The following is a 23,186-nucleotide window of genomic DNA, read 5'->3' on the forward strand; positions in this document are numbered from 1 at the left end:
TTGCATATAAATCCACTACCTTAGTCTGATTCTTATAATAAGTGCGTCGACAACATACACAAGTGAAATTAGGCCTCTCACTTGATTTCATCTGAAACGTGGCAATTTCCTTCTGAAAATTATCTGTACTGGAAACCTGTACATTATCTTCCACATTACCCTCTACTTCAGGGTCAATTTGAACATTCTCATCTTTACTACCAAAGTAACAAAACTCAATTTCTTCACAAAGATTCTTCACATCTATTTCAGAACCATGCAAAAGAGCAGCACATAACTGTTTAAGCATAATTGCTGGACTCTTAGCATAATACAACATTCTCACTAATTTTCTCACTTTATTATGATGCACTGCTAGCATCCTGAAATGATGAAAAACACTCTGGCATACTCTCCTGGAAAGACAAGCCAGTGAATGACCACGCAAACCTGTCATTTGTCTCACTCTGCAAGGATCTAAATCTTGCAACAACTTCATTTTCTGCTTCAAACTTTTCTTATTAAATGTCCGTATAAAATCACATAGCAAATTGATGGAAACCTGTCGCACACTGCAAATAGAACTACACTTCCAAATGTACACAGGACCCTTAGGACGTCTTCCTAAAACCTCATCACTTAGCGCCTCTTCTGTCTCTGTTGTCACAAGTAGTTCTTTTTCAACTGGACAACCATCCTTCACTTCATAAGCTCGACCACTGATGTCAACTGCATGCACCAAATCATTATCCTGAAAATAAGTCTCCTCATTAAAAAATGCCTCAGAACTTGAACTATGCATCCATTCTCCAGAAAAAACTTCACAAAAGTTAGTACGATTTACTACTCTCTTCCATCTACTTTTTGTTTTGAAATCAGAAATTACCTTGCTTAGTTTCCTAATTCTATTGATTACCAAAATAAACAACTTTCGCTTGATTTCAAAAGCATGATCAATAATTTTCTCTACATTTTTCTTCTTCCTATAAAATGCCGCTTTCTGTTGGCCTTTCTTTTTAATATTTTTCAATAAATTAACTAATATCCTATTACGGAACATTCGTTGTCGAATGTCCCTAAACTGTTGTTTCCTTCTACTATCATGCACAGAGTTATCTCTTCCTCTACCAGTAACATTTGTGATGGGTCTCTCCTTTCCATTTAAATTACTTCTCTTTTTGTTAAGAGACACATTTTTTTGAGCAAAATTTTTTTTACTACAAATATTTCTTAAGAATGATTTCGTGCTCTTACCCGGACCTTTCTTGGTGTTTTGACAAGTATTTGGGGAAGAGGACTGCTGCAATAAAACATCATCCTGCTGTCTTTGACGTTTTCTAGCCTTTCGTATTCGACTTCTGGAAGGCATTTTCCAAACTATGAAAGAATCTGCAGTTGAATCTGTGAAAAAATATAATATAAAATGTTATTAACCACTATTACCAAACAGTAAATAAATAACAGTCATCTAAAACTTAATGCTGTACTAATTATTTAACATAGCAAATATTTTCCACCAGCACTGCATCACAAAAATGACACTCAATGGTACAAAACAGGCATACAACACTCATAAATCACTCCCTAATATTTTAAATCATTAATTCAGGATGACGATAAGATGTAGCCTATCTAAAGGTTTGTTTAGGCCCAGATCTTTGGACTGGGGTGAATGTGTGTCATTGATCCACATTCAGTCCATCACCTGTTTTGTTTATTTGAGGTGAGGCCAACACATGGTTGCAGATAAGATTTTCACTGAAAAAAAACCAAGGTAAAAAAACATGTGAAGGCCTACCAATGAAGTAAATCATTAAATGAAAACCAATACATTTCTGGAAATATGCACTACTAGTGCTTCATAAGATGTTTTGGATCATATTTATAAGTTATTTGAGTATCTAGTATGCTATTTTACATTCTTCATGGTGCAAATTTATTGTAAATACGCTCCCACCTGCGGTTGGCAAATTTAGATTTTGATTATGGGAGTTAGATAGGCATGTTAATAATTTCCCAAAAATGGTATATAACCCCAAACAACCTTTGAAGCAAATGCTCTTAGCCATGTTATCCACCTCCCATTGGATAACATGGCTAAGAAATGCTTGCAAATGTGATAAAAAAAGGCCTGCAATGCATGAATAACGCAGAAAAATCAGCGATATTCATGCATTTTCCAACAAATGCTCTTAGCCATGTTATCCACTTCCTATTAAATAACATGGCTAAGAACTGCTCAGGGCACCATGAGGAACGCTTTCCATTTAAAAAGGGAAAAATAACATCAAAGACACTAAAATGCCTTCTAAATATGAACCCAAACAACCTATGAAGCAATGTGAAAAAAAACTGCCGCAATGCATGAATATAGCAGAAAAATCAGCGATATTCATGCATTTTCCAGCAAATGCTCTTAGCCATGTTATCCACTTCCTATTAAATAACATGGCTAAGAACTGCTCAGGGCACCATGAGGAACGCTTTCCATTTAAAAAGGGAAAAATAACATCAAAGACACTAAAATACCTTCTAAATATGAACCCAAACAACCTATGAAGCAATGTGAAAAAAACGGCCACAATGCATGAATATAGCAGAAAAATCAGCGATATTCATGCATTTTCCAACAAATGCTCTTAGCCATGTTATCCACTTCCTATTAAATAACATGGCTAAGAACTGCTCAGGGCACCATGAGGAACGCTTTCCATTTAAAAAGGGAAAAATAACATCAAAGACACTAAAATGCCTTCTAAATATGAACCCAAACAACCTATGAAGCAATGTGAAAAAAAACTGCCGCAATGCATGAATATAGCAGAAAAATCAGCAATATTCATGCATTTTCCAGCAAATGCTCTTAGCCATGTTATCCACTTCCAATTAAATAACATGGCTAAGAACTGCTCAGGGCCCCATGAGGAACGCTTTCCATTTAAAAAGGGAAAAATAACATCAAAGACACTAAAATACCTTCTAAATATGAACCCAAACAACCTATGAAGCAATGTGAAAAAAACGGCCACAATGCATGAATATAGCAGAAAAATCAGCGATATTCATGCATTTTCCAGCAAATGCTCTTAGCCATGTGATCCACTTCCTATTAAATAACATGGCTAAGAACTGCTCAGGGCCCCATGAGGAACGCTTTCCATTTAAAAAGGGAAAAATAACATCAAAGACACTAAAATGCCTTCTAAATATGAACCCAAACAACCTATGAAGCAATGTGAAAAAAACGGCCACAATGCATGAATATAGCAGAAAAATCAGCGATATTCATGCATTTTCCAGCAAATGCTCTTAGCCATGTGATCCACTTCCTATTAAATAACATGGCTAAGAACTGCTCAGGGCCCCATGAGGAACGCTTTCCATTTAAAAAGGGAAAAATAACATCAAAGACACTAAAATGCCTTCTAAATATGACCCCAAACAACCTATGAAGCTCTAACAGTACATATCCTGAAATTTAATTCATTTCAAAATTCGTTTTTAAACACAGCATATAAATCAATTGTATACCTGCATTCATGAAGAAATGACTAAAAATGTCCTTGAGACACATGAAAGTGTTTTCTGGAATGCCCTAGCACCATTTTTGGGACACTATTAACATGGCTAGGTAACTCCCATAATCAAAATCTAAATTTGCCAAGCACAAGTGGGAGCGTATTTACAAGACACTTGTCCCATGAGGAACACTTTACATTTTAAAAGGCGAACACAACATCTTAGACACTCAAATACCTTATAAATATGGCCCAAAACAACCTATGAAGCTCTAGCAGTACATATCTAGAAATGTAATTGATTTCTTAAATCGTTTTTAAAAGCAACATATCTGTTTCAGCTTACATAACAGACCATGAAATGGCCTCCATGTATTACAATATCTTGTGTAACTGCATGCCAGAATGTTACACCAAATATGCAATTATAATTTCTCTTTGAAACTAATTCTATTAGTATATCACTAGAGACAAAACCACATTTTAAAAACACAGCTTTCTTCATCATTTTCTCCTTAAATCATACTATTCTCTATCTAAATTAAATAAATCTTTTCTCACCTTAGCAAATATTTTTTGAGTTTTGAAAACAGTCTCAGAAATACACCAAATTGTCTTCAGCAGAAGAAAAAGGATGCACTCCAAAGGCTGCAGCTATTGAAAGCACAGAAATACAGATATTCTTTTCACATATCTCTCATATTAGCCAATCATACCTCTTCCCTCACTTTTTTCAAATCAAAACCCTTCCCCCCTCTGCCCTGTCTGCCTTGTTTCCATAGCAACCACCTCCTGGAAGACCTCTCATGTTTGCAAATTCACACAACAATGTTTCAATTGAACTCTGAACTCTCAGTGCACCTGCGTATCCAGTGCAATCTTTCATTAAATGTTTCTTCCTTGACCATTCAAATTACATCTTTCAAAGAACACATCCATGCACCCTAACTTTCTGTTTTCAGAAATGGAAATGCACCAATCACTGCTAATGAATCATTAGCATTGTAAATCCACAGTTTTTTTTCTTTAGAAACTCCTACTGTTTCAACTGCCCTTTCATTACCACACTTCATCTGACTGCAGAACAACCTTCTTCCACCATGTTTAACGTCTGGATTGTTGGACATAGTTACATCCACTGGGCTCAAAGGTATGCTGAGAGCAGAAATTTACACAACCTCAATTTACAAGATGTGGAAATTAAGTGGTTGGGCCAAAGAGGATTAAAATGTCACCAATTGATACCATTGGTGAAAACCTTTATGCATTTGCCAAAACCTGACCTGTTAATAGTGCACTGTGGAGGTAATGATTTGGGCACTTTGACAGGGGTAGGTCTGGAAATGCTTTTAAAGGACACCTTGGAGCAATTAATGGCACTTTTTCCTCAAACTGCCTTGGTATATTCCAATATATGCCAAAGACAGAAATGGAGGTGGTCCAACCAATTTTGTCCACAAATTGAGAAAGCGAGGAAGCATGTAAACAAATCTGTTTCAGCTTACATGAGAGACCATGGAATGGGCTCTCTGTACAACAATAACTTGCGTTACTACATGCAAGATATCTACAGAGGAGATGGAGTTCACTTCTCAGATGAGGGCAACAGAATTTTCATTCTGAATTTAAGACTCTGCATTGGTACCTACTTATAAGTACCTAAATGTACCATAAACCCAAAAGCTCTTCTCAGAGCTACCCTACATCTGATCACTCACAATTATTATTTTTCTCTAACTTTTTTCACTAATTTTCCACAAAATTCGCTCCCCGGAGCGCTACCCGGTTCGCTAACCGAAAGCTAACCTCGCGGAATTTTTTTAAAAAAAAATTTTTTTCCGCACATATAAGCCTCCTCAGCCACGCTCAGAAAACCTAGGGGGTCAAGATAAGTCTACCATGACCCCTTCTACCCATTCTAAACATTATTTGCCCTCCATCTTGTATCTTAATGCGAACGAAACACAAAATGGTGGACTCCCGTGACGCTTAAGGTTCGCTAACCGGACAGCTTCCCGGAAAGCGGTCCTAAAAAAAGGCGGGAAAGTAATTTACAGAATAACGACTAGAAACACTCTCACCAAATATAGATTAGCTCATACTACATAACAATCCCTTCCATTCTCACAAATTTCATTGAAATTCCATTTAGCCATTTAGCCTGTAGACCTCTCCAAGTACCGTGAGGTAAATTACTTCACAAAACACATCTGAATTGTTGGAATTGACAACCAATGAAAATGTTACTTTCATTTTCTACTTTTATTACCTGACATTTGATTGGTTATATACCTGTATATATATAAAGGGAGAGAAGGAAACACAGCCATTTTGACTACTACTTCTTGTTGTACCTCCTATTTCAAAAGCTTCAAAAAACTTCAACTTCTTTGTGAAGGTAAGTTATAATTTAATATATTGTGCACTATGACTTAATATAGTAGACTTTTTCTGCTACATATACACTATCCCTCTGTAGTAGTAGTGTCTTGGTTAAATCACATACACTTTTTTTTAGTCCTATTTCCACTCTCATACTATACACTGCCAAAAGATAAATTCACTGATAAAAACTGCCTATCTAAAATTAATCCCAACAGTGCCCTATCTCTACTAATATATATTTTTTTAATCCAAATTTCAGGCAAAATGGAAGGCGAGCAGCAAGTTTCATTTTCGATTGAACTGAAGGAGAGCAGCCAAGACAAACTTGATGACTTTATGGATGACAGTAGAGACCACGAACTTCTACAATGTGTTGAAGCAGTAGACAACTTGCTTCAAAATGAAAAACAATTACACCCTATAATAAATTATGACATTTCTGACAATGAAATGTTAGAAAATTTAATAAAGTATGAAACACAATCATAATAAAAAAAATAAATAAATAAAGAAAACAAAAAAAAACAAGAAAAACAACAAACAATTAACATACAGTATTAGAAAAGTCTTTCATTCTTTTATCCATAAAGTTCGCTGCCCAGAAAGCTATCCGGTTCGCGAACTTGGCGCTTACCACGCAAAAAAAAATTTTTTTTTTTGGACCCTCCTAGGCCCTTTTAAAACCTCCACATAAAACCTAGGGGGTCAACGAGGATCTACTATGCCCCCTTATGGTAATTTCCCCCTTTGTTTTGGCCTCCTCTTGTCTCTCGATCCTACCGAGAGACAAGATGGCGGCCGCTCCGGACTGTTTAGAATGTTGACAGACACCGGAGGGCCAATCAGCTTCTCATCGCAAAGTTCCGATACGCGAAAGGTTCGCTAACCGGATCGCTGCCCGGAGCGCTGTTACAGATATATATCTTGATTTAAACGTTAATTTCTCAAAATCCACTGAAGCACATATATTGAGACCTAGCAAAGGCACATCGGGCTAACAGTCCCTACAATTTTGCCAAGTTTCGTGAAAATCCATTCAGCCGTTCGGGCTAAAAGTGAGTCCAACCGCCCTATGGAAATTAACATGGGAAAAAGGCGTTTTGGGACCCCCCTTTTTTCTCGGCCCCCCCTCCACAAACCCCCCCCAAATTTTCAAGGGCTGCTCAGAAACAAAATGTGCCATTTTCCTGAAAATTTCAGCCAATTCCGTCCACAAACGCAAAAGTTATTAGGCATAGAATTTTCAGAAATCCCATAGGGAAAAAATCCTAACTATATATACCTACTGGCGACCGCCAGTAGGTAATATATATATATATATATATATATATATATATATATATATATATGAAAATTATGCATAAAGATTTGCATTAGATGGTGCTCTGTGAACTGGTGATCAGAGTGCAAGTGGATGCAAAAGTACAGAAACAGTGACCTTATCTTAAAAAAGGATAGACAATGAGGAGGTCAGTTATAGAGCATATACATAAATATGTTTGGCATATGCATATATAAGTTTGTTCCATGGGACAAAACTCAGTCGACACCTTTGGACATAAAGACAGTGCAACTAGGATGTTGGTCGATTGGAAGCTAAAAAATTAATTGAAAAGTAACTTATCATTCAGTAATTCTCATATGTATATATCATTAAGGGAACCGCACTACATATGTTTTTTAGTGTCTTTGCTCTGAGCACAGCTCCAGGTTTGGCATTGAGTGTGCCCTCTGGCACTCACAACCGATCCAGGACAGGGAAGCAAAGCTGTACTTCGTTAAACATCAAAAGTCGTCAGACTTTGCATAAGTGGTGCTCTGAGTTGAGGTTGCTTGTCCACTTTCACTCTCTAGGTTTGTCCAGGAACAGGCCTCCTTCACATTGAAAACTCCTCGGGTAAGTCGAAGCTCAAGTCAAAGAGGAAACTAAGCTAGACTAACCCCAATTCGCCACTCTAGTGAATGAGAAGTCGCAAGGGTGTCAAGGTGTCATTCGGTCTTGCTCTAGATGAGCCCCGAGTTTCACATGGCATTGGTGACACAGCAGCAAGTCAAGGTTGTTAGTAGGCCATGCTGCATATTTTTGGCACTCTTATGGCTCCCTTAGGTGCACCTTCTGACTCCAAGGATCTGCAGGTACCTCCAGTTGAATTCATCTGAGCCCCTAGAATCCACATCTGGTACCATACCTATTCTGGTGCCGACTTCATTCTGGCTCCGAGACCTACACTGGTCCCCATTTCATTGACGCTGATACAGATATCACCAACACCAGAGGGGGATCTGATGTTTGATTCCAAATCGAAACCATCTCGACCCCAACTGAAGCCGTGCTCCAACTCCACTCCAGGAAGCACTTGGGCTTGATACTTTCCCTGATACATGGTTGTTGTTCAGCATTGGACCCTCAACAGAAGAGAGTGCTTCCTTTCCTTTGATAATTCCACCTGCTGCTGAGGTCTAGGACCTACAACTGCCTTCTGTTGAGGTTAAAAATGAATGTCCTTGGGGGCACGGCTTGGACGGCAGGGGAAATGGCCGCCTGAACCAGGAGCTCCGTGGATCGGGAGAGCGACTCCGTTGGTTATCCCTATTTCCCCGCTGTAACACGAACCAAACTCAAGGACCCTGCGCCTGAACTCAGGAGGAGCCCTCCGGCGGGTTGACAGCCGCCTGATACTACCGCTTTCAGTATTTCTCGGACTTAGGTTACGAGCGCGCTCCGACCCAGGCTGTATCCAAAATGGCGGCGCCCGGTCGTGTCTCCACTGCCTGACGCCGAGCAATAAAAAGACTCTTCTACAGCCTTCAGCCGCCCACCACACGCTGGGAAAGTGAAACGGTCAATGGACAGCGATCCTTAAAGACACCACGGGGGAAAAGATGCCCTGCAGACGACTCGACAGCTGAAAATCGGCACATCATGCCTGAACCCAAAATGGCGGCGCTGATTCTATCATAAACACACTGTCTGGCCATAAGGTGAACTTCTGCTTCATTTTCAATGCCAATCCTTCCGATCTAGAGGGTCTCTACTGCACCAGAACGGCTCCACCTTGCCTTGTCATGCATAGAAACGACTGCTCTTGTCCAGTGTTGCCTGCCACGTGGCCTTTCATGTTTCTGCCTCACTACTGAGTGTCTCCTCATGGTCGATGACACACAGACCACAGCCTAATGTACCACGGAGTCCGCCTTCGCTGTAGCGTTCGCAGGTTATACGGACCACTCTCGAAGCCAAACTCAGCAGAGGGTCAGCAACCCTGCCCTACTGGCGTAGGTGACCAGCATCAGCACTACACGGGGTCTTCTTACCGACTTTACAGGAGCACACCCTGCTTCCTACAGCAGTTAACCTACTATAAACTGCGATGGCTAACAGAGAGGACAGAAACACCTCCAAAAAGGTGAAGCCAGACCCACTTATCTCGGACTCCCCCATTAAAAGCGAATCAGACATGGCTGCCACGATGGAAATGATTCTCAGGAAACTGGCTGACCTCCACGAACTTTCTAAATCTACCAAATCTAATACCGACTCTATGCAGCTAGAACTCACAGCGATCAGAGCCGATATGAATACAATAAACACAGGTTTGGGGGCAGCCAAACAACGTATAAGCGATGTGGAGGACCTGGCTCGACAATCCGCTTCCAAAATCCAACGCCTAGAAATCACCACGGACGAACTCAAACGCCACAACGCGGAGTTGGAAGATAGGAACAGGAGAGGAAACATCAGAATTTTTGGCGTTCCGGAGAACTCCGAAAAAGATGCGGATTCCTGCGTGACCTTCCTCGAATCGTGGATTCCTATGATCACCAACATTGAATTCCCACACGGCCTTGAACTAGATAGGGCACACAGGATCCCTACCTTCGCTACCAGGAACTCCAAAGGCTCCAGACCATTGATATGCAAACCACTCAAATTTCAACATGTAGAGATGATCCTCCAATTCGCAAGGAAAAATCATTCCGTCACATGGGAAGGTCATAGAATCATCGTTACGCAGGACTTCTCAAAAGACACGGTGGCGATCCGTAAAGGTTTCCTGGAACTCAGAGACAAGCTTAGATCCAAAAACATTGCATTCTCCTTTGCCGGCCCGGCGAAATTCAGAATTGTAGTGAATGGACACCCAAGATTCTTCACGGACCCCAGAGCCCTTGCAGACCTACTAGAAGATCGCCGCGAACAAGAAATGGATCTATCGTCCGGCCTCTCGAACAAAAGGAAAACATGAACTCATCCACCTCATAAGTCACCATATTGTTTGCTGATACTCTATGCCAACAAGCCCCTGCCTGGTCCTTAACAGGCTTGTTATGGTTCTAGCGCCATGCTCTGTATTCGTATAACATCCGCTTCAACACTGAAGTCCTTCATCTCACATGTTCACTCTCCTGTATCGTGAGTTACTGTTCTTATAGTTGTCATTTGTTTCCTATACAGTTTGCAACTCTGCGATTGCAGGTCTATACCACTTTTTTACATGCAGGCCTTGTGCTTCAGCACAATGTCACACTATTGTTATTCACCAATGTTATTCAATACTGTTAGTCACTAATGCTATTCGTTAACTCATTATTGCCTTAGCGTGAACTGCTTATGCTCTCACGCCACTACCAATGTTTACTGCTATATTTAATGGTACTTTTTCAGCCGCAAAATCTGCTTGACGGGTAAGACAAGTTTCAGGTTGATTGATAATATGCTAAATTCGATGTTTAGGGAATTTACAAGCTACCAGTTTAGTACTCCTGCTTCCACCTAGCACGGTACTGCCGTCGTACTCCCTATGTACGTATTTTTGGGGGAGGGGAAGGAGGGAGGGGTGGGGGGGGTTGGAGGGTAGTTCTGACAGGGGGGGGGGAGAAAATGGAGCTAAAAGAGTTCAAAGAATTTCAGTTTTTCTTTCTGTATTGTACTGTCTCTTGCTTATGTTCACTTATTATAGGTATGGCACACGTCTCTCACTGCATTCCAAAACCCTATTTCAATGCTGTATCTTATGCCCTGTCCTTAGAGTTGTATCTCCACACACTGACCCACACTGTGTCCAGCACACGGCACTATACACAGGTATCTTTCGATTACCACGCAGCTTCTCAGCGATGATACCTCACTCCAATGTCTAATACAAAATCATTAGTCGATGACCTCACGAAAAGTTTTTGAATATCTCACCAAATCAAGGGGGGACATTATATTACTCCAGGAAACCGAATTATCTGAGGATGACCTACGGTTCCTGAACATCCATTGGGCGTTATACATATTGAACTCACCAGCGACTCATAAAAAAGGAGGGGTAATCACCTTACTAGCGAAAAAAGCTAATCTAACACTAGTCTCGCACTCTCATGATGAAGAAGGAAGACTTTCCGTTACACACTTTCTAAGGGAGGATGACCCCATTCATGTAATAAATATCTACGGCCCAAATGCTGACGACCCGGAATTCTGGGACTCGGTTTCTCGCTCATTAGAACCCATCCCTCCAGACGACCTGATGATAGTGGGAGGCGACTTCAATCTCCCCCTTGACCCGATTCTAGACAGACAATCCAAATGTTCCTTCCACCCATCCCGCTCGCACAACGCCCTCCTACGCCTCTGCGATAGATATTGTCTGAAAGATTCCTGGCGCCTCCAAAATCCAGACAGTAGGGACTATACTGTTTACTCCGCCCCACACAAGTCATATTCACGCATCGACTTCATCCTGATCTCAAGCCCCTTCACACACCTGATAGAGGAAACTGAAATAGCCCCTAAATTGGTCTCTGACCACGCCTGTATTCGCACCAAGCTGGCTAGCTCCAAATCGATTCTTCCACCCAAGAGATGGCGCTTCAATGATGAAACCCTATCAGATCCCGCAAAGAAACCCTATCAGATCCCGCAAACAAATTAATAATAGCTAATGCCATTGATGAATACCTAACCTTAAAAGACACCGACGACACTACACTTAACACCTTGTGGGATGCTCTGAAAGCCACAATCCGAGGGGTCATCATCAACATCAGAGCCAAGACGAACAAGACGCTAAATAAAGAGCTAGAATCTTTAGAACAACAGATTGGAGCACTAGAATCCCAACATAAGTCCAACCCTCTGGACACTAAATCACTAGAAACACTAACCAAAACAAAATACGAATACAACACCATTACCAGCAAACGAGCGGGGGTATGGATCAACCGTTTCAAGGCCCTAAAACTCTGACTCTGCGAGGGCAACAAAGCAGGGAAACTGCTAGCCTCCTATCTCAAACATAAACAGAAATTGTCCACCATAACGTCCATTAAAGACTCTAGACACAACACTCATAATAAACAATCTAATATCCTCGACACGTTCAAATCATTTTACGAAGACTTATACAAAAACGACAAATCACTAGATGAATCAGCCTGCACTGACTACCTTGAATCACTTCACCTCCCCAAACTCTCAGAAACGGAAATGACTCACCTAGGTTCCCCAGTCACTAGCGCAGAGATAAGGGCAGCAAATACCACACTAAAGAATAATAAGGCCCCGGACCAGACGGCTTCACGGCGTCATTCTATAAGGCCTTCACAGATCAACTTAGCCCTCCGCTCCTTAACCTTTTTAACTCTACAGCGTCCAGTGGCAGTGTTTCCCCATCAATGAGTGAAGCGACGATCATAGTAATACCCAAAGAAGGGAAAGACCCCCTCCTCACTAAAAATTACCGCCCCATCTCTCTGATAAACCTTGATTGTAAAATATATGCAAAAATATTGGCGACCAGACTAAATTCCGTCCTCCACAAACTAATTAGCCCCTCGCAGGTTGGCTTCCTAAAACACCGGATGTCAAACGACAACACAAGACTGCTGTGCCACCTTCTGGAGAAAGCAAAGTCCTCTTCCTCCCCAACGGTAGCGATAACCTTGGACGCGGAAAAGGCCTTTGACAAGGTCTCATGGTCCTTCCTCCGGCATTGCATGCACTCATTCAACCTCGGCGACTCCTTTTCCAAAATGGTGATGGCCCTATACTCTGCCCCATCTGCCAGGATAGCTATAAACGGCACCCTATCCGACCCGTTCCGACTTCACCAGGGAACCAGACAAGGCTGCCCTCTCTCCCCAGCTCTTTTCCTCCTAGCCCTTGAACCCCTCCTTACAGACATCAAAAATAATAAAGACATTGAGGGTGTTTCCTTCGGGGACACACGAGTTAAGTTAGCAGCGTATGCAGATGACATCCTAATTACAACGGAAGACCCTACTAACTCCATCGCTGGGCTTATGTCCTTGATTGACAAATACTCCTCCCTATCCGGCTACAAATTAAATAGAGATAAATCCAAGGTAAAACCTCTAAATGTCCACACCTCTAGAGAAGTGTTAGGCGACTCTGGCCTAACTTGGCAAACTAACATGATTAAATACTTGGGGATAGAATTTACCGATGACCTTCTAAGTACCCTTAAACATAATGAGACCACGACCCTGGCCAAAATCAAACGACTGCTTGACGGTTGGTCCCCCCGGTTCATCACTTGGTGGGGTCGTATAGAAACCATAAAAATGATGATATCCCCCTTAGTCAACTACCTTATCACAATGCTTCCACTTATGCTTTCCAAAGAATTCCACAGTAAATTAGACAAACTGATCTCTTCCTTTCTATGGCAGTGCAAGAAAGCCAGAATTAGTTTAAAGAAATTACGATTAGATAAAAGCTTAGGGGGAGTCAACTTGGCGGACTTCAAGCTATATCAAATTGCCTTTTTGGCAAAACAAGGATCGTACTGGCTACCCTCACAGACTGAGTATACCCCGGTGTGGCTCTCTGTAGAAAGGTCCATATTACAAGGTCTCAACCCCTGCGCCCTGCTCACCATTAAACTCATATCAAAAGCCCTACATAGCACCCTCCCAAGGGAATTCTCAGCGCTCGTCTTCGGATTCGCCAAAGCCGCCACACTCCATGATAATGACAAAGCCCTACTCGACCTATTGCTGACGGCTGCGGTTAAAATCATACTCAATAATTGGAAAAGCACAAATAAAGCTTCATTCCCCCCATTGGCTTAACTGGGTCACCAACTTAAGAGGAGCTGACAACATAGCACTCGCCTCAACCCAGTGGCGTCCGCCACTCCGAAAACTCTGGGCCTCGCTAGATGAATACTTTGATCTACACAAGCCTCCTTGATACATGTCAGTCTTGCGACCATCCCGTACTTCCACCTTCCTAATTAGCATGCTGTAGTGGTAATATTATCACTCTGACTCTGTATGCCTACCGTCATGTAACAATAGATGCAACTCTCCCTATGTATACTTGTACGTTCAATGTAATGTATAACTTATGATTTTCTTAATTTACTGTAAAAATCCGGACACAACTCATGTGTATTTTCCATATACCAGCTTTTATTATTGTTTTGTTTACCCTATATGTGTGTATCCTTTATTCTGTTAATATCTTTTGTTCAGCTGTATATCTTCTATGCTCCGAATAAAAACTTTTGAACACAAAATAAAAAATGAATGTCCTTAAGTAAGTCAGTAGCCTCAGCTGTCTGCCTCTGAGTCCTTACTCCCATTCAAAGAAGCCCTTACTGATACTCTGATGGGCACCTTGTCTTACCCACTGGTGGACAGGCAGTTGGCCAAACTCCACAGACCAGCGCCAGGTGACTACTTTTCTGATGCAGCATCCTACTCTAGTGTGTCCTGTGGTTCAGGCTTCCACCAGTCAGGTGAACCCCAATTCTTTCCCAGTGACCCTGCCAGAGAGGGTGTCACAGAAAATTGAGGCATTCAGGAAACAAATGTACTATTCGGCCAGCCTCGCTTTAAGGTTGGTCAACGCAGTTTGCCTAATAAGGCAATATATGCTGGGTAATCAACTTTCTTTAGGTCTTTTCACCAGTTCCAGATCGTTTTTTCACTAGTTTCAGTGTTACCAAGGTTACTAAAAGGGGTTGGTAAGCACCACGCATCTCCCCAAGGGCACCAGTCCTCCCAGTTCCTTTCCCCTGTGGTATCATATGCCAAGTTACCTTAGTTTGTGCTTAGCAGCCCATAATCATCCTACAGGAGGCAAGATACTTACAGGGTGGAAATCCATCACATCCGATGGACGGGTCCTCCAGATAATTCAATTGGGCTGTGCCTTTTCATTCCTTTTTGACCCACTGCAGATTCTTCCCATGTCTTGGTGGCTCTCAGCGGAGCACCTTTCCATCTTGCTGCAAGAGGTTTGAACTCTACTTTTCAAGCAGGTCATCGAGAGAGTTACGGACTCAGAGATAGAAATGAGCTGTTACTCCTGCTGTATCCTCATGCCAAAGAAGGTTGGGTGCCTCCGCCTTATTGTAGATATTTGCCCTCTGAAAACCTCCCTGCAGAAGGAAATATTATAGTTGTTCTGAATCTGGGTGACTGGATGGTGGCCTTGGACCTACAGGACGCATATTTTCATAATCCTCTACTGCAGTTCCACAGACATTACCTGTGTTTCAAAGTAGCCCAGGAGCAATATTAATTTGCTGTTCTCCTATTCGGCTTTACTAGTGCACTTTGAGTGTTTACAGAAGTGATGAAGCCCACCTTTGGATGTTTTAGGTACTAGTTTTCCCCTAACTTCACGACTGATTGTTGAAGGCAGGTTCTCCGTACTCAGTTTGTACCCACACCTAGGATGACTGAGAACCTCCCAACATTGTTGGGGTTCTTGATAAACATGATCAGATTGCACGTTACTCTGTTGCAAGCACTTCCTTTCATAGGAGCAGCATTAGGTACCATGCAGTTCAGGGCCTTCCCTCTGTCCCAACAAGTCCAGGACATTTGGGCTATGATCCAGATATTTCAGCCTCGTACCTGGGTCTTGGTGAGAGTGGTTCTGAGGCCTCCTGGCCTATTACCCTCCTGAATCCCGATTGTCAACTACGCAAGTGGCATATGTGGCTTTGCATTGGAATCTGATGTCTAAGTGGGCCCAGTACTATCTAATTCCATTCAGTTTTCGAGGGAGACTGCATTAGATCTGCAGTGGTGGCTGCTTAACTGCTATCGCACTAGGGTCAGACCCCTCTCCCTGCACCTCCGGGGCAGACAGTGGTAAGAAATGTGTCACTCCTGGGTTCGGGAGGTCATCTGGGGGCGATAGCGATTAGAGGTCTCTAGTCTCGAGCAGAATCCTGGCTCCATATAAATCTGTTGGAGTTGCAGGCCATGTGCCTGCATCTGAAGGCCGTTCTGCCGTACATCAAAGGGAGGCTGGTTCATGGTCTCACAGACAGCAAAACCACTGTATGATACTGCAACAAGCAGAGCAGAGCAGAGAGGGGACCTGAGTCCTCTGTCAACAAGCTCTGCACCTCTAGAGTTGGCTGAGACATCACAACATCTCCCTGAAAACTAACTTCCATTGATTTGAACATTTCAATTGTATTTCTAATTTCTTTCTGTTATTAACAAACCACATAATGTTATTGTTAATTGGCATTTGTATTACTGTGTAGCCAGAGCAGATTGCTTTACTAGATTGGCGATTCAGTGTTTGGTGATATTTTTACAATAATATATTTTTTTCTTAGTGGTACCAGCCCCCAATATTCATATAGATGGCTGCTCTGAAGATTCCATAAACCTTACTCTGACCATGGATTCAGACATAATGGTAACTTTCTTGATGTGCCTTTTTCTCTTCATGAAATGTTAAAATGTTTTCATAGTTGTTGCTTTTTGTTTCCAATAGATTTGGGTCATCTGCACCAATTTGAAAGATCTGGCCAAGGTAGAAATGTTTCATTCATGGATTGTGATTGCCAGTCAAATCATACCTGGCCAATGACAGTGATCCAGTACTTCCTGCAAATTATTCTAAAAGGCTGGCTAGTCAAAAGACAATACAAAACAGTGTTTAAATTTCCTCTTCATACCTGAAAGCTGTATGCCACTCAGATGTCCTTCCTTTTCTCATGGAAAAGTAGTCAACACATCCTTAAAGCTTGTTTCTTGGTGTAGAGGAAACAGGTTTTTGTTTGTGTCGTTGAAACTGGCGTGGAAGATTACCATAGCCTGCCTGGCTTTTTCCTTACGCTGATCACTAATATTCCTTCAGCCATTACGAAGAGGAGTTTATTTTTTACAAGCCCGTGAGCAGGCACATGGGTTGACCTGAATTGTGCTCTTGTGATTTGTGAACATTTACTTGCAATACTTCGTGGCATATATTGAAAATACATCATTCATGCTGCTAAAAGCTATAGTTAACATTTTTTAAATGTTACTTTTTAATAATTAAACATGATATTTTCTTTTACGTTTTTATTCCACACAAATTGCAATCCTCCTTTGAAAAATTGCAAAATGAAAATACTTTTCACCTTTAATTCATCTCGGGGTGATGGGATGTTGATAACATTTAATAGCAACAGGCGCTGAAACAAGTAAAAGGTGGAAGGCGCATTTTAGAAATTGCTCGCTGAAAGAGGAAATTGAGAAAATGGAGAATGGAAATAGTAGTTTAGTGATCACAGGGGCCATGCAAGGTTTTTGATGCAAATTGCAGTTTTTAGAGTTTTTTCACTACCAAACTGGTCTTGAATGGCCTCACCAACATCAAGTTGTAATGGTCCATGCCTCACTCTACCTCTGCATTTTCATATTTGACCTGTCTATCCATATTGACGGATGTTACTCCATTTTTTTGTCAGATCCTTGCGTATGTTCACTGTGTCCTTTATATTCCAGCACATTCCGTTTTTGTGTAGAACTGACAAACCTTATAAGAACACTTTATGCTCAGCTCATAATCTCACTTTCAATCCTCCTTTCCCACCATCACACTAGTAACCTGTTCAGCAGGCTCTGCTCACTCTTTGAAGAGAAATCTTGAAGTAAATAGGAGCTTGAATGATAAATCCTGATAGACATACCCACTATCCAGATGTCTTTTTGGTGTGATTATCTTCACAGGTTGACAGTTACGTTGTGAATATAGTCTGGGAATTTGACACACATGTCCAAGAGAAGAGAACACTACTTCTCGGTGGAGGAAAATCATCACAGACCGGTAAATATGCTTTTATGATTTTCCTTATTTTTTTGTCATCCAGCTGTTGCTGAATTGAGAGCCTTATCTGGCCTTTAAAAAACATTTTAGAAGTGAGAAACATAAAAGACCCAATCTTCTAACAATTGAGATGCATGGTCAGGAATGGAATAAAGAAAATTTAGTCTGCCATTATTTCACGTTTTCTCATTTGACTGAAACTGTTTCCATCCTTTAAAGGTGAAGTACTCAAACGTAGCTTTCTCCAAAAATACTGTAACATTTTTCTTCGATACTTCTAAATTAGACAGACTTCTCAGACAAGTAACATATTTTACAGTACCTAATGATTGTTTTGCCACGTTCCATCGTTATTCTGAAGTGCGCCTACAATAGAATGTAAATGTCTGTATTGCTGTCGTATAATATGTGAAATGTAAATACATTGTGCTATTTAGCAATGCAAAGCTCTACTTGATGTATCGTCTCCCACCACCCCCATAGTGTTAGTGTACACTTCTCCATTGCTCCCCATCTACTTTTGTGTTGTATGAATGCCAGTCTGCTTCCTGAGTTATTGCGGATCACATGCTCTGCACTTTCATGCCATCTACTATTTGGTCTGGAATATTACACTTTGTTTTTCTTCGGAGACTGTCTTTCGATTTTGAATTTGCCTCAGCTTGCTCCTAATCAGGCTCTCAAAACCCAAAATGCACTGACACACATAGTTCTCCTTGGGTTTCTTTTTTCTCCTTAGTGCTCAGTGTTTTGAAAAGCCTCATCTTTATATTGTGGGCTATGAGAACATTTGTCACCAACAAACGATACTGACACAGCAGTAATCATTCAACATATACAGGAAACGCAACTCGGCATCAAACTGATAGTAAAAATCAAGAGGAGACAGGTCATGTGAAAAAGACTAATTTTGAGGGTGCTCATGGAAAAAAATCCAAAATATTCTGCGGCAATTGCAGTGCACACTTACCTTCCTGAGATCCATGTTGCACCTGTAACTTACACTTGCTGACACACCATGCTGAATGTAAATGCTCATCTTGTAGAAGTTTATGGTTCAAAATAACTGTTCGGCATCTCATAAATTTTTAGCACACTATTTTGATTTTCTTTTTTTTAATTCAAGTCAACGGAGACCAGTGAAGAGAATAAAATGAAAAAGAAAATTAAAAAACAATATAAATGGGTCCGACTCAAAATAATACATAGAAGTTGGTTGATACATACAAGTTTGAATACTCAAGTAGCTGTTGGTAACATCCAGTGTCAACATGATAGTAGCAAATGCGGATACAGCAGTGTACAAAGCTAATTATTACAAACGGCCATGCTTACAAGTAGTGTGGTTAAATTCGGAACAGTGAAGTTACCATGGAGTTACATACATTACTGTAAGAGGAGTTCACGGGGATCAAATGAGAATGAAGAGGCGTCTAAGGACTTCCAAAGTTTCTTGTGAGATATACGCCATGGAGAAGTGTGCAGAGCCGGATTGCCTGCTCGTCTTAGGAAAGATAGCCACTCCTGGCAAATACTAAAGAACACATCTTTAGCATTATTCCACTTACACAATATGACTTTGCAAGCGAAGGTGAGCAAGAGGTCCTACAGCCGACGGTCATTATCGTTAGCTAGTATTGGGTCTAGGACGCCTAAGATGATGTATGAGAATTCTCTAGGGGGTTTGAAATAAAAAATGTGTTCTATACATTTATACATTTTTTCCCAATATAGCTGCAAGGAGGAGCAAGGGAAAAGCATGTGAGCAAGATCTCAGATAGCTGAGTTACAGTTCCAGCATGTCGGATTCTCTCGTAAACGAAGTTTAAAAAGTTTTTCCGGAGTCCAGTATGATCTATTGAGTAACATATATTTGGTTTGAGACAGGATAGGTGAAATTTTATTCGAGAAGGCTGTGTTATATATTCTGTCCCAGTCGAACATGAGGTTGGTAGAGTTGGGTTCCGCTGCCCACTTGTACTCATTTTGTTTGTGCGATATTCTAGGAAGGGGTAGAAGAAGTTTATATATTTTTGAAACAATGTGGCCTGCTTTCAAGATTCCTGATATCTGAAGCGTGAGCCATGGTCCATAGGGTTTAATGGTGCGTGCTGAGAGGAGAGCTTTCAACTTCAGGAAATCGTAAAAATCCATAGGCGTTAAATTGTATTGGGCCTGAAGCGTTGAGAAAGGTAAAGGATGGGGACCTTCATAGAGGTCTTTTACTAAGTTTATGCCTTTACGAGACCAGAGTTCCCAGTAGAGCATGTTTCCTTCCAATTTCAGTGAGGTATTCCGCCACAAAGAGACTATATTAGACTTATTGAGTCTTAATTTCGATTTCTGTATCTGCTCTAGTCTCCCGAGGGCACGTCTAGCGTTGAGGAGAATGTATCGAGAGTGAGGCAGATGGGAAAGATCCATAGTGAGCAGGGCAGGACAAGGAACGTTGTTGATGAGGGATTTCTCTATGTCTAACCAGACCGTTGTCTAATCCGGATTTACAGTCGGCCAGCTCGCTCCTTGTTTGCATAAAAATGCTGTCTGATTATTCCTGAAGGTAGGGAGACCCAGACCGCCTTTTTCCTTAGATAGCTGCAGCTTAGTCAGAGATATTCTGGGCTTCTTCCCCTGCCAAAGGAAAGTATTAAAGAGCTTATCAATCTTGTTCAGGAAGTCAGGGGAGAAAGTCATCAGCAACATGCTCACAAGGTAATTCACTAGGGAGTCACCATCATTTTCACTATTTCCGCCCTACCCCTCCATGAGAGATATTTAGGTGACTACCCCTCCAGTAGATTGGAGATTTTTTTAAAGATTAGATTTTCGTTAGTGTGAAGGGTAGAGATTAAATCTTTGTCAAAATCCAGCCCCAGATATTTAAAGTATTTTGGTTGCCAAGTCAGACCGGAGTCACCCAAGACCTCCTTGTTGCCTAAATTATTCAGGAGTTTTACTTCAGTTTTATCTTTGTTTAGTATGTACCCTGACACATTGGAAAAGTTTTCAATTGAGGACATGAGAGCAGGGATGGCCTCCTCAGCCTCTTCAGAGACTACTATAACGTTGTCCGCATAAACAGTAATTTTCACTGTGCATTAGTTGAAGAGGACTCCTGAGATACGGTCATTGTTCCTTATGTGGAATAAGAATGGTTCAAAAGCGAGTAAAAATAATGAGGGGGAGAGGGGACACCCCTGCCTAGTTCCTTGTTGTAGCTGGAAGGATGAAGAGAACGAACCTCCCACTCTGACCCTAGCCAAAGGACTGAAATATAGCAACATTACCTTCTTTGTGAAGTTTCTTCCCAGCCCAAACCCATTCAGCACTGCTTCTAGGTACATCCAATCGACGTTATCAAAGGCCTTTTCAGCATCAAGCGTTATCGCTACCGTGGGAGATCTGGTAAGTTTAGCCTTTTCCAACACACGAGCTAAGATCCTGGTGTTGTCGCTGGAAAGTCTGTTCTTTAAGAAACCAACCTGAGAGGGATGAATCAGTTTGGGCAGGACCTTTTGAAGACGATTAGCCAGGATCATTGCAAAGAGCTTACAATCTATATTAATAAGGGAAATTGGCCTGTAATTTTTGGGGAGTGTTGGGTTTTTCCCTTCCTTAGGCAGCACTGCAATGATGGCTGCAGACAGTGTACCTGTGATTTTACGTCTCATTGAATTCGTTAAACTGGTGTAATAGTGGTGAAGATAAGAGAGGGGGGAAACATTTATAGAATTTTGCGCTGAACCCATCAGGCCCAGGAGCCTTTCCACATTTTAGAGATTTGATTGACTTTTCAATTTCCAGGGTGCTTATTGGGCTATTAAGTTGTATTTGTTCCGTGATTGAGTGGGTCGGTAAGTCACATTTGTTAAGATAGTCCTGAATTTTAGCGTTATCTACGTCCTTGTTTTTGGAGTATAAGGTGTTATCTGGGTCAGACAATGTCACGCCAGTGTGGTCTTTTATACTATTAATCGTGTTCTTTTGCACTTTAAATTTTAAGTATGCAGCTAGACTCTTACCCGCCTTGTTCGATTCACATAGCTTGAACCTCTTTTGTCTGTTTAACCAAACCCCTGCTCTATTGCTTATTATTTTATTATATTCATATTTTTTATTAGCCAGTTTATTCAGTGTTAAATCATCTCTAGATGCCAGGTGCTTGCTTTCTAGGGCTGAGATCTCCTTTTCTAATTCGTCAAGGACTGTTATGCTCCTTGTTTACAGCTGATCTGATTTTAATGATTACACCCCTAATAGTACTCTTCAGAGCTTCCCAGCCAGTTAGGTCAGAAGTGTAATCCCTCTTATTATGCTCTAGGTAAGATTGGATTGCATTCTCTATGATATCCCTATGCTGTTCCTTATCCAACACCTCATCATTTAGTCACCATATGGACTGATGGCTGGTCGGTTTTACGTTGGAGATGCAGGAATGGTCCGATATTACCCTGGGCTCTATTGATGTCTCTTCGATTCTAGAGATGTCGTTACTTGTGTGTGACGAGGAGGACCCGGACTCGGGCCCTCCTGGCTTACCTTTACCTGTGTCCCCTCTTTTTGCACAGCACACCGATACATGGAAAACGGCTGGCGACTGGTTCAACCCCTCACAGGACCCGGAGGAGCTGTGTTACTTTAACTGGGCGGAGTTGGACTATGACCCCGCCCACCAGCTGGAGGTAAAGGAATGCCCGAAACGGACTCAGGTGTGTATTACACCCAGAGGTAGTGGAGAGTGGTGGCGTGAGAAAGGAGCTGAGTGGAGGAGGACGGAGGACGGAGGACGGAGAAAGGAAGATCGCGATCGAGGAGGAGGCGGGAGAGCAGTGGAGGAGGTCGGGAGAGGAGACGAGCGTGGAACATCGGAAAGCGGAGGCGGGAGAGGAACAGCGGAGGACGGAGGCAGGATTCGAGGGAGGCAGCGGATCACGGACCTACGAAGCTGAGGGGCGAAAGAACAGAGACGACTGCGACAAGCCGGGAGGCCAACGGGAAGGCGCAGCGCCCAGCCACACTTCACACGAAGTGTGGCTAGAGCAGGTACGGTCACGGTTCACGGGGTGGGCGGGCCGTAAGTGGGGTAAACCTCCGTGACACCATCAAAGCGACCCTCTGTGCACAGATTCCCCACCCTTCACCTAATCGGCACCCTAAACTTTGAGAGCACGTGTGGTCCCTCACTTCCCTACCCTAATCAAGCAACACAACCGTTGCCTAATATT

At 41.8% G+C, this 23,186-nt stretch overlaps 1 protein-coding gene across 1 annotated transcript in view; it reads left to right on the forward strand.

Moving 5' to 3' along the window:
• The window catches only part of SORL1 (sortilin related receptor 1), a 607,546-nt gene that overhangs the window by 444,686 nt on the left and 139,674 nt on the right, over window positions 1–23,186 (forward strand). Inside the window, exons 27-28 of the mRNA XM_086949665.1 lie at window positions 16,481–16,563; window positions 17,865–17,961. Coding sequence (XP_086805791.1) covers window positions 16,481–16,563; window positions 17,865–17,961 — 180 coding nt within the window. The remainder of the gene's footprint in view (window positions 1–16,480; window positions 16,564–17,864; window positions 17,962–23,186) is intronic.

This window comes from Lissotriton vulgaris, unplaced genomic scaffold, assembly GCF_964263255.1.
Source record: "Lissotriton vulgaris unplaced genomic scaffold, aLisVul1.2 SCAFFOLD_911, whole genome shotgun sequence".
Classification (NCBI taxonomy): Eukaryota; Metazoa; Chordata; class Amphibia; order Caudata; family Salamandridae; genus Lissotriton; species Lissotriton vulgaris.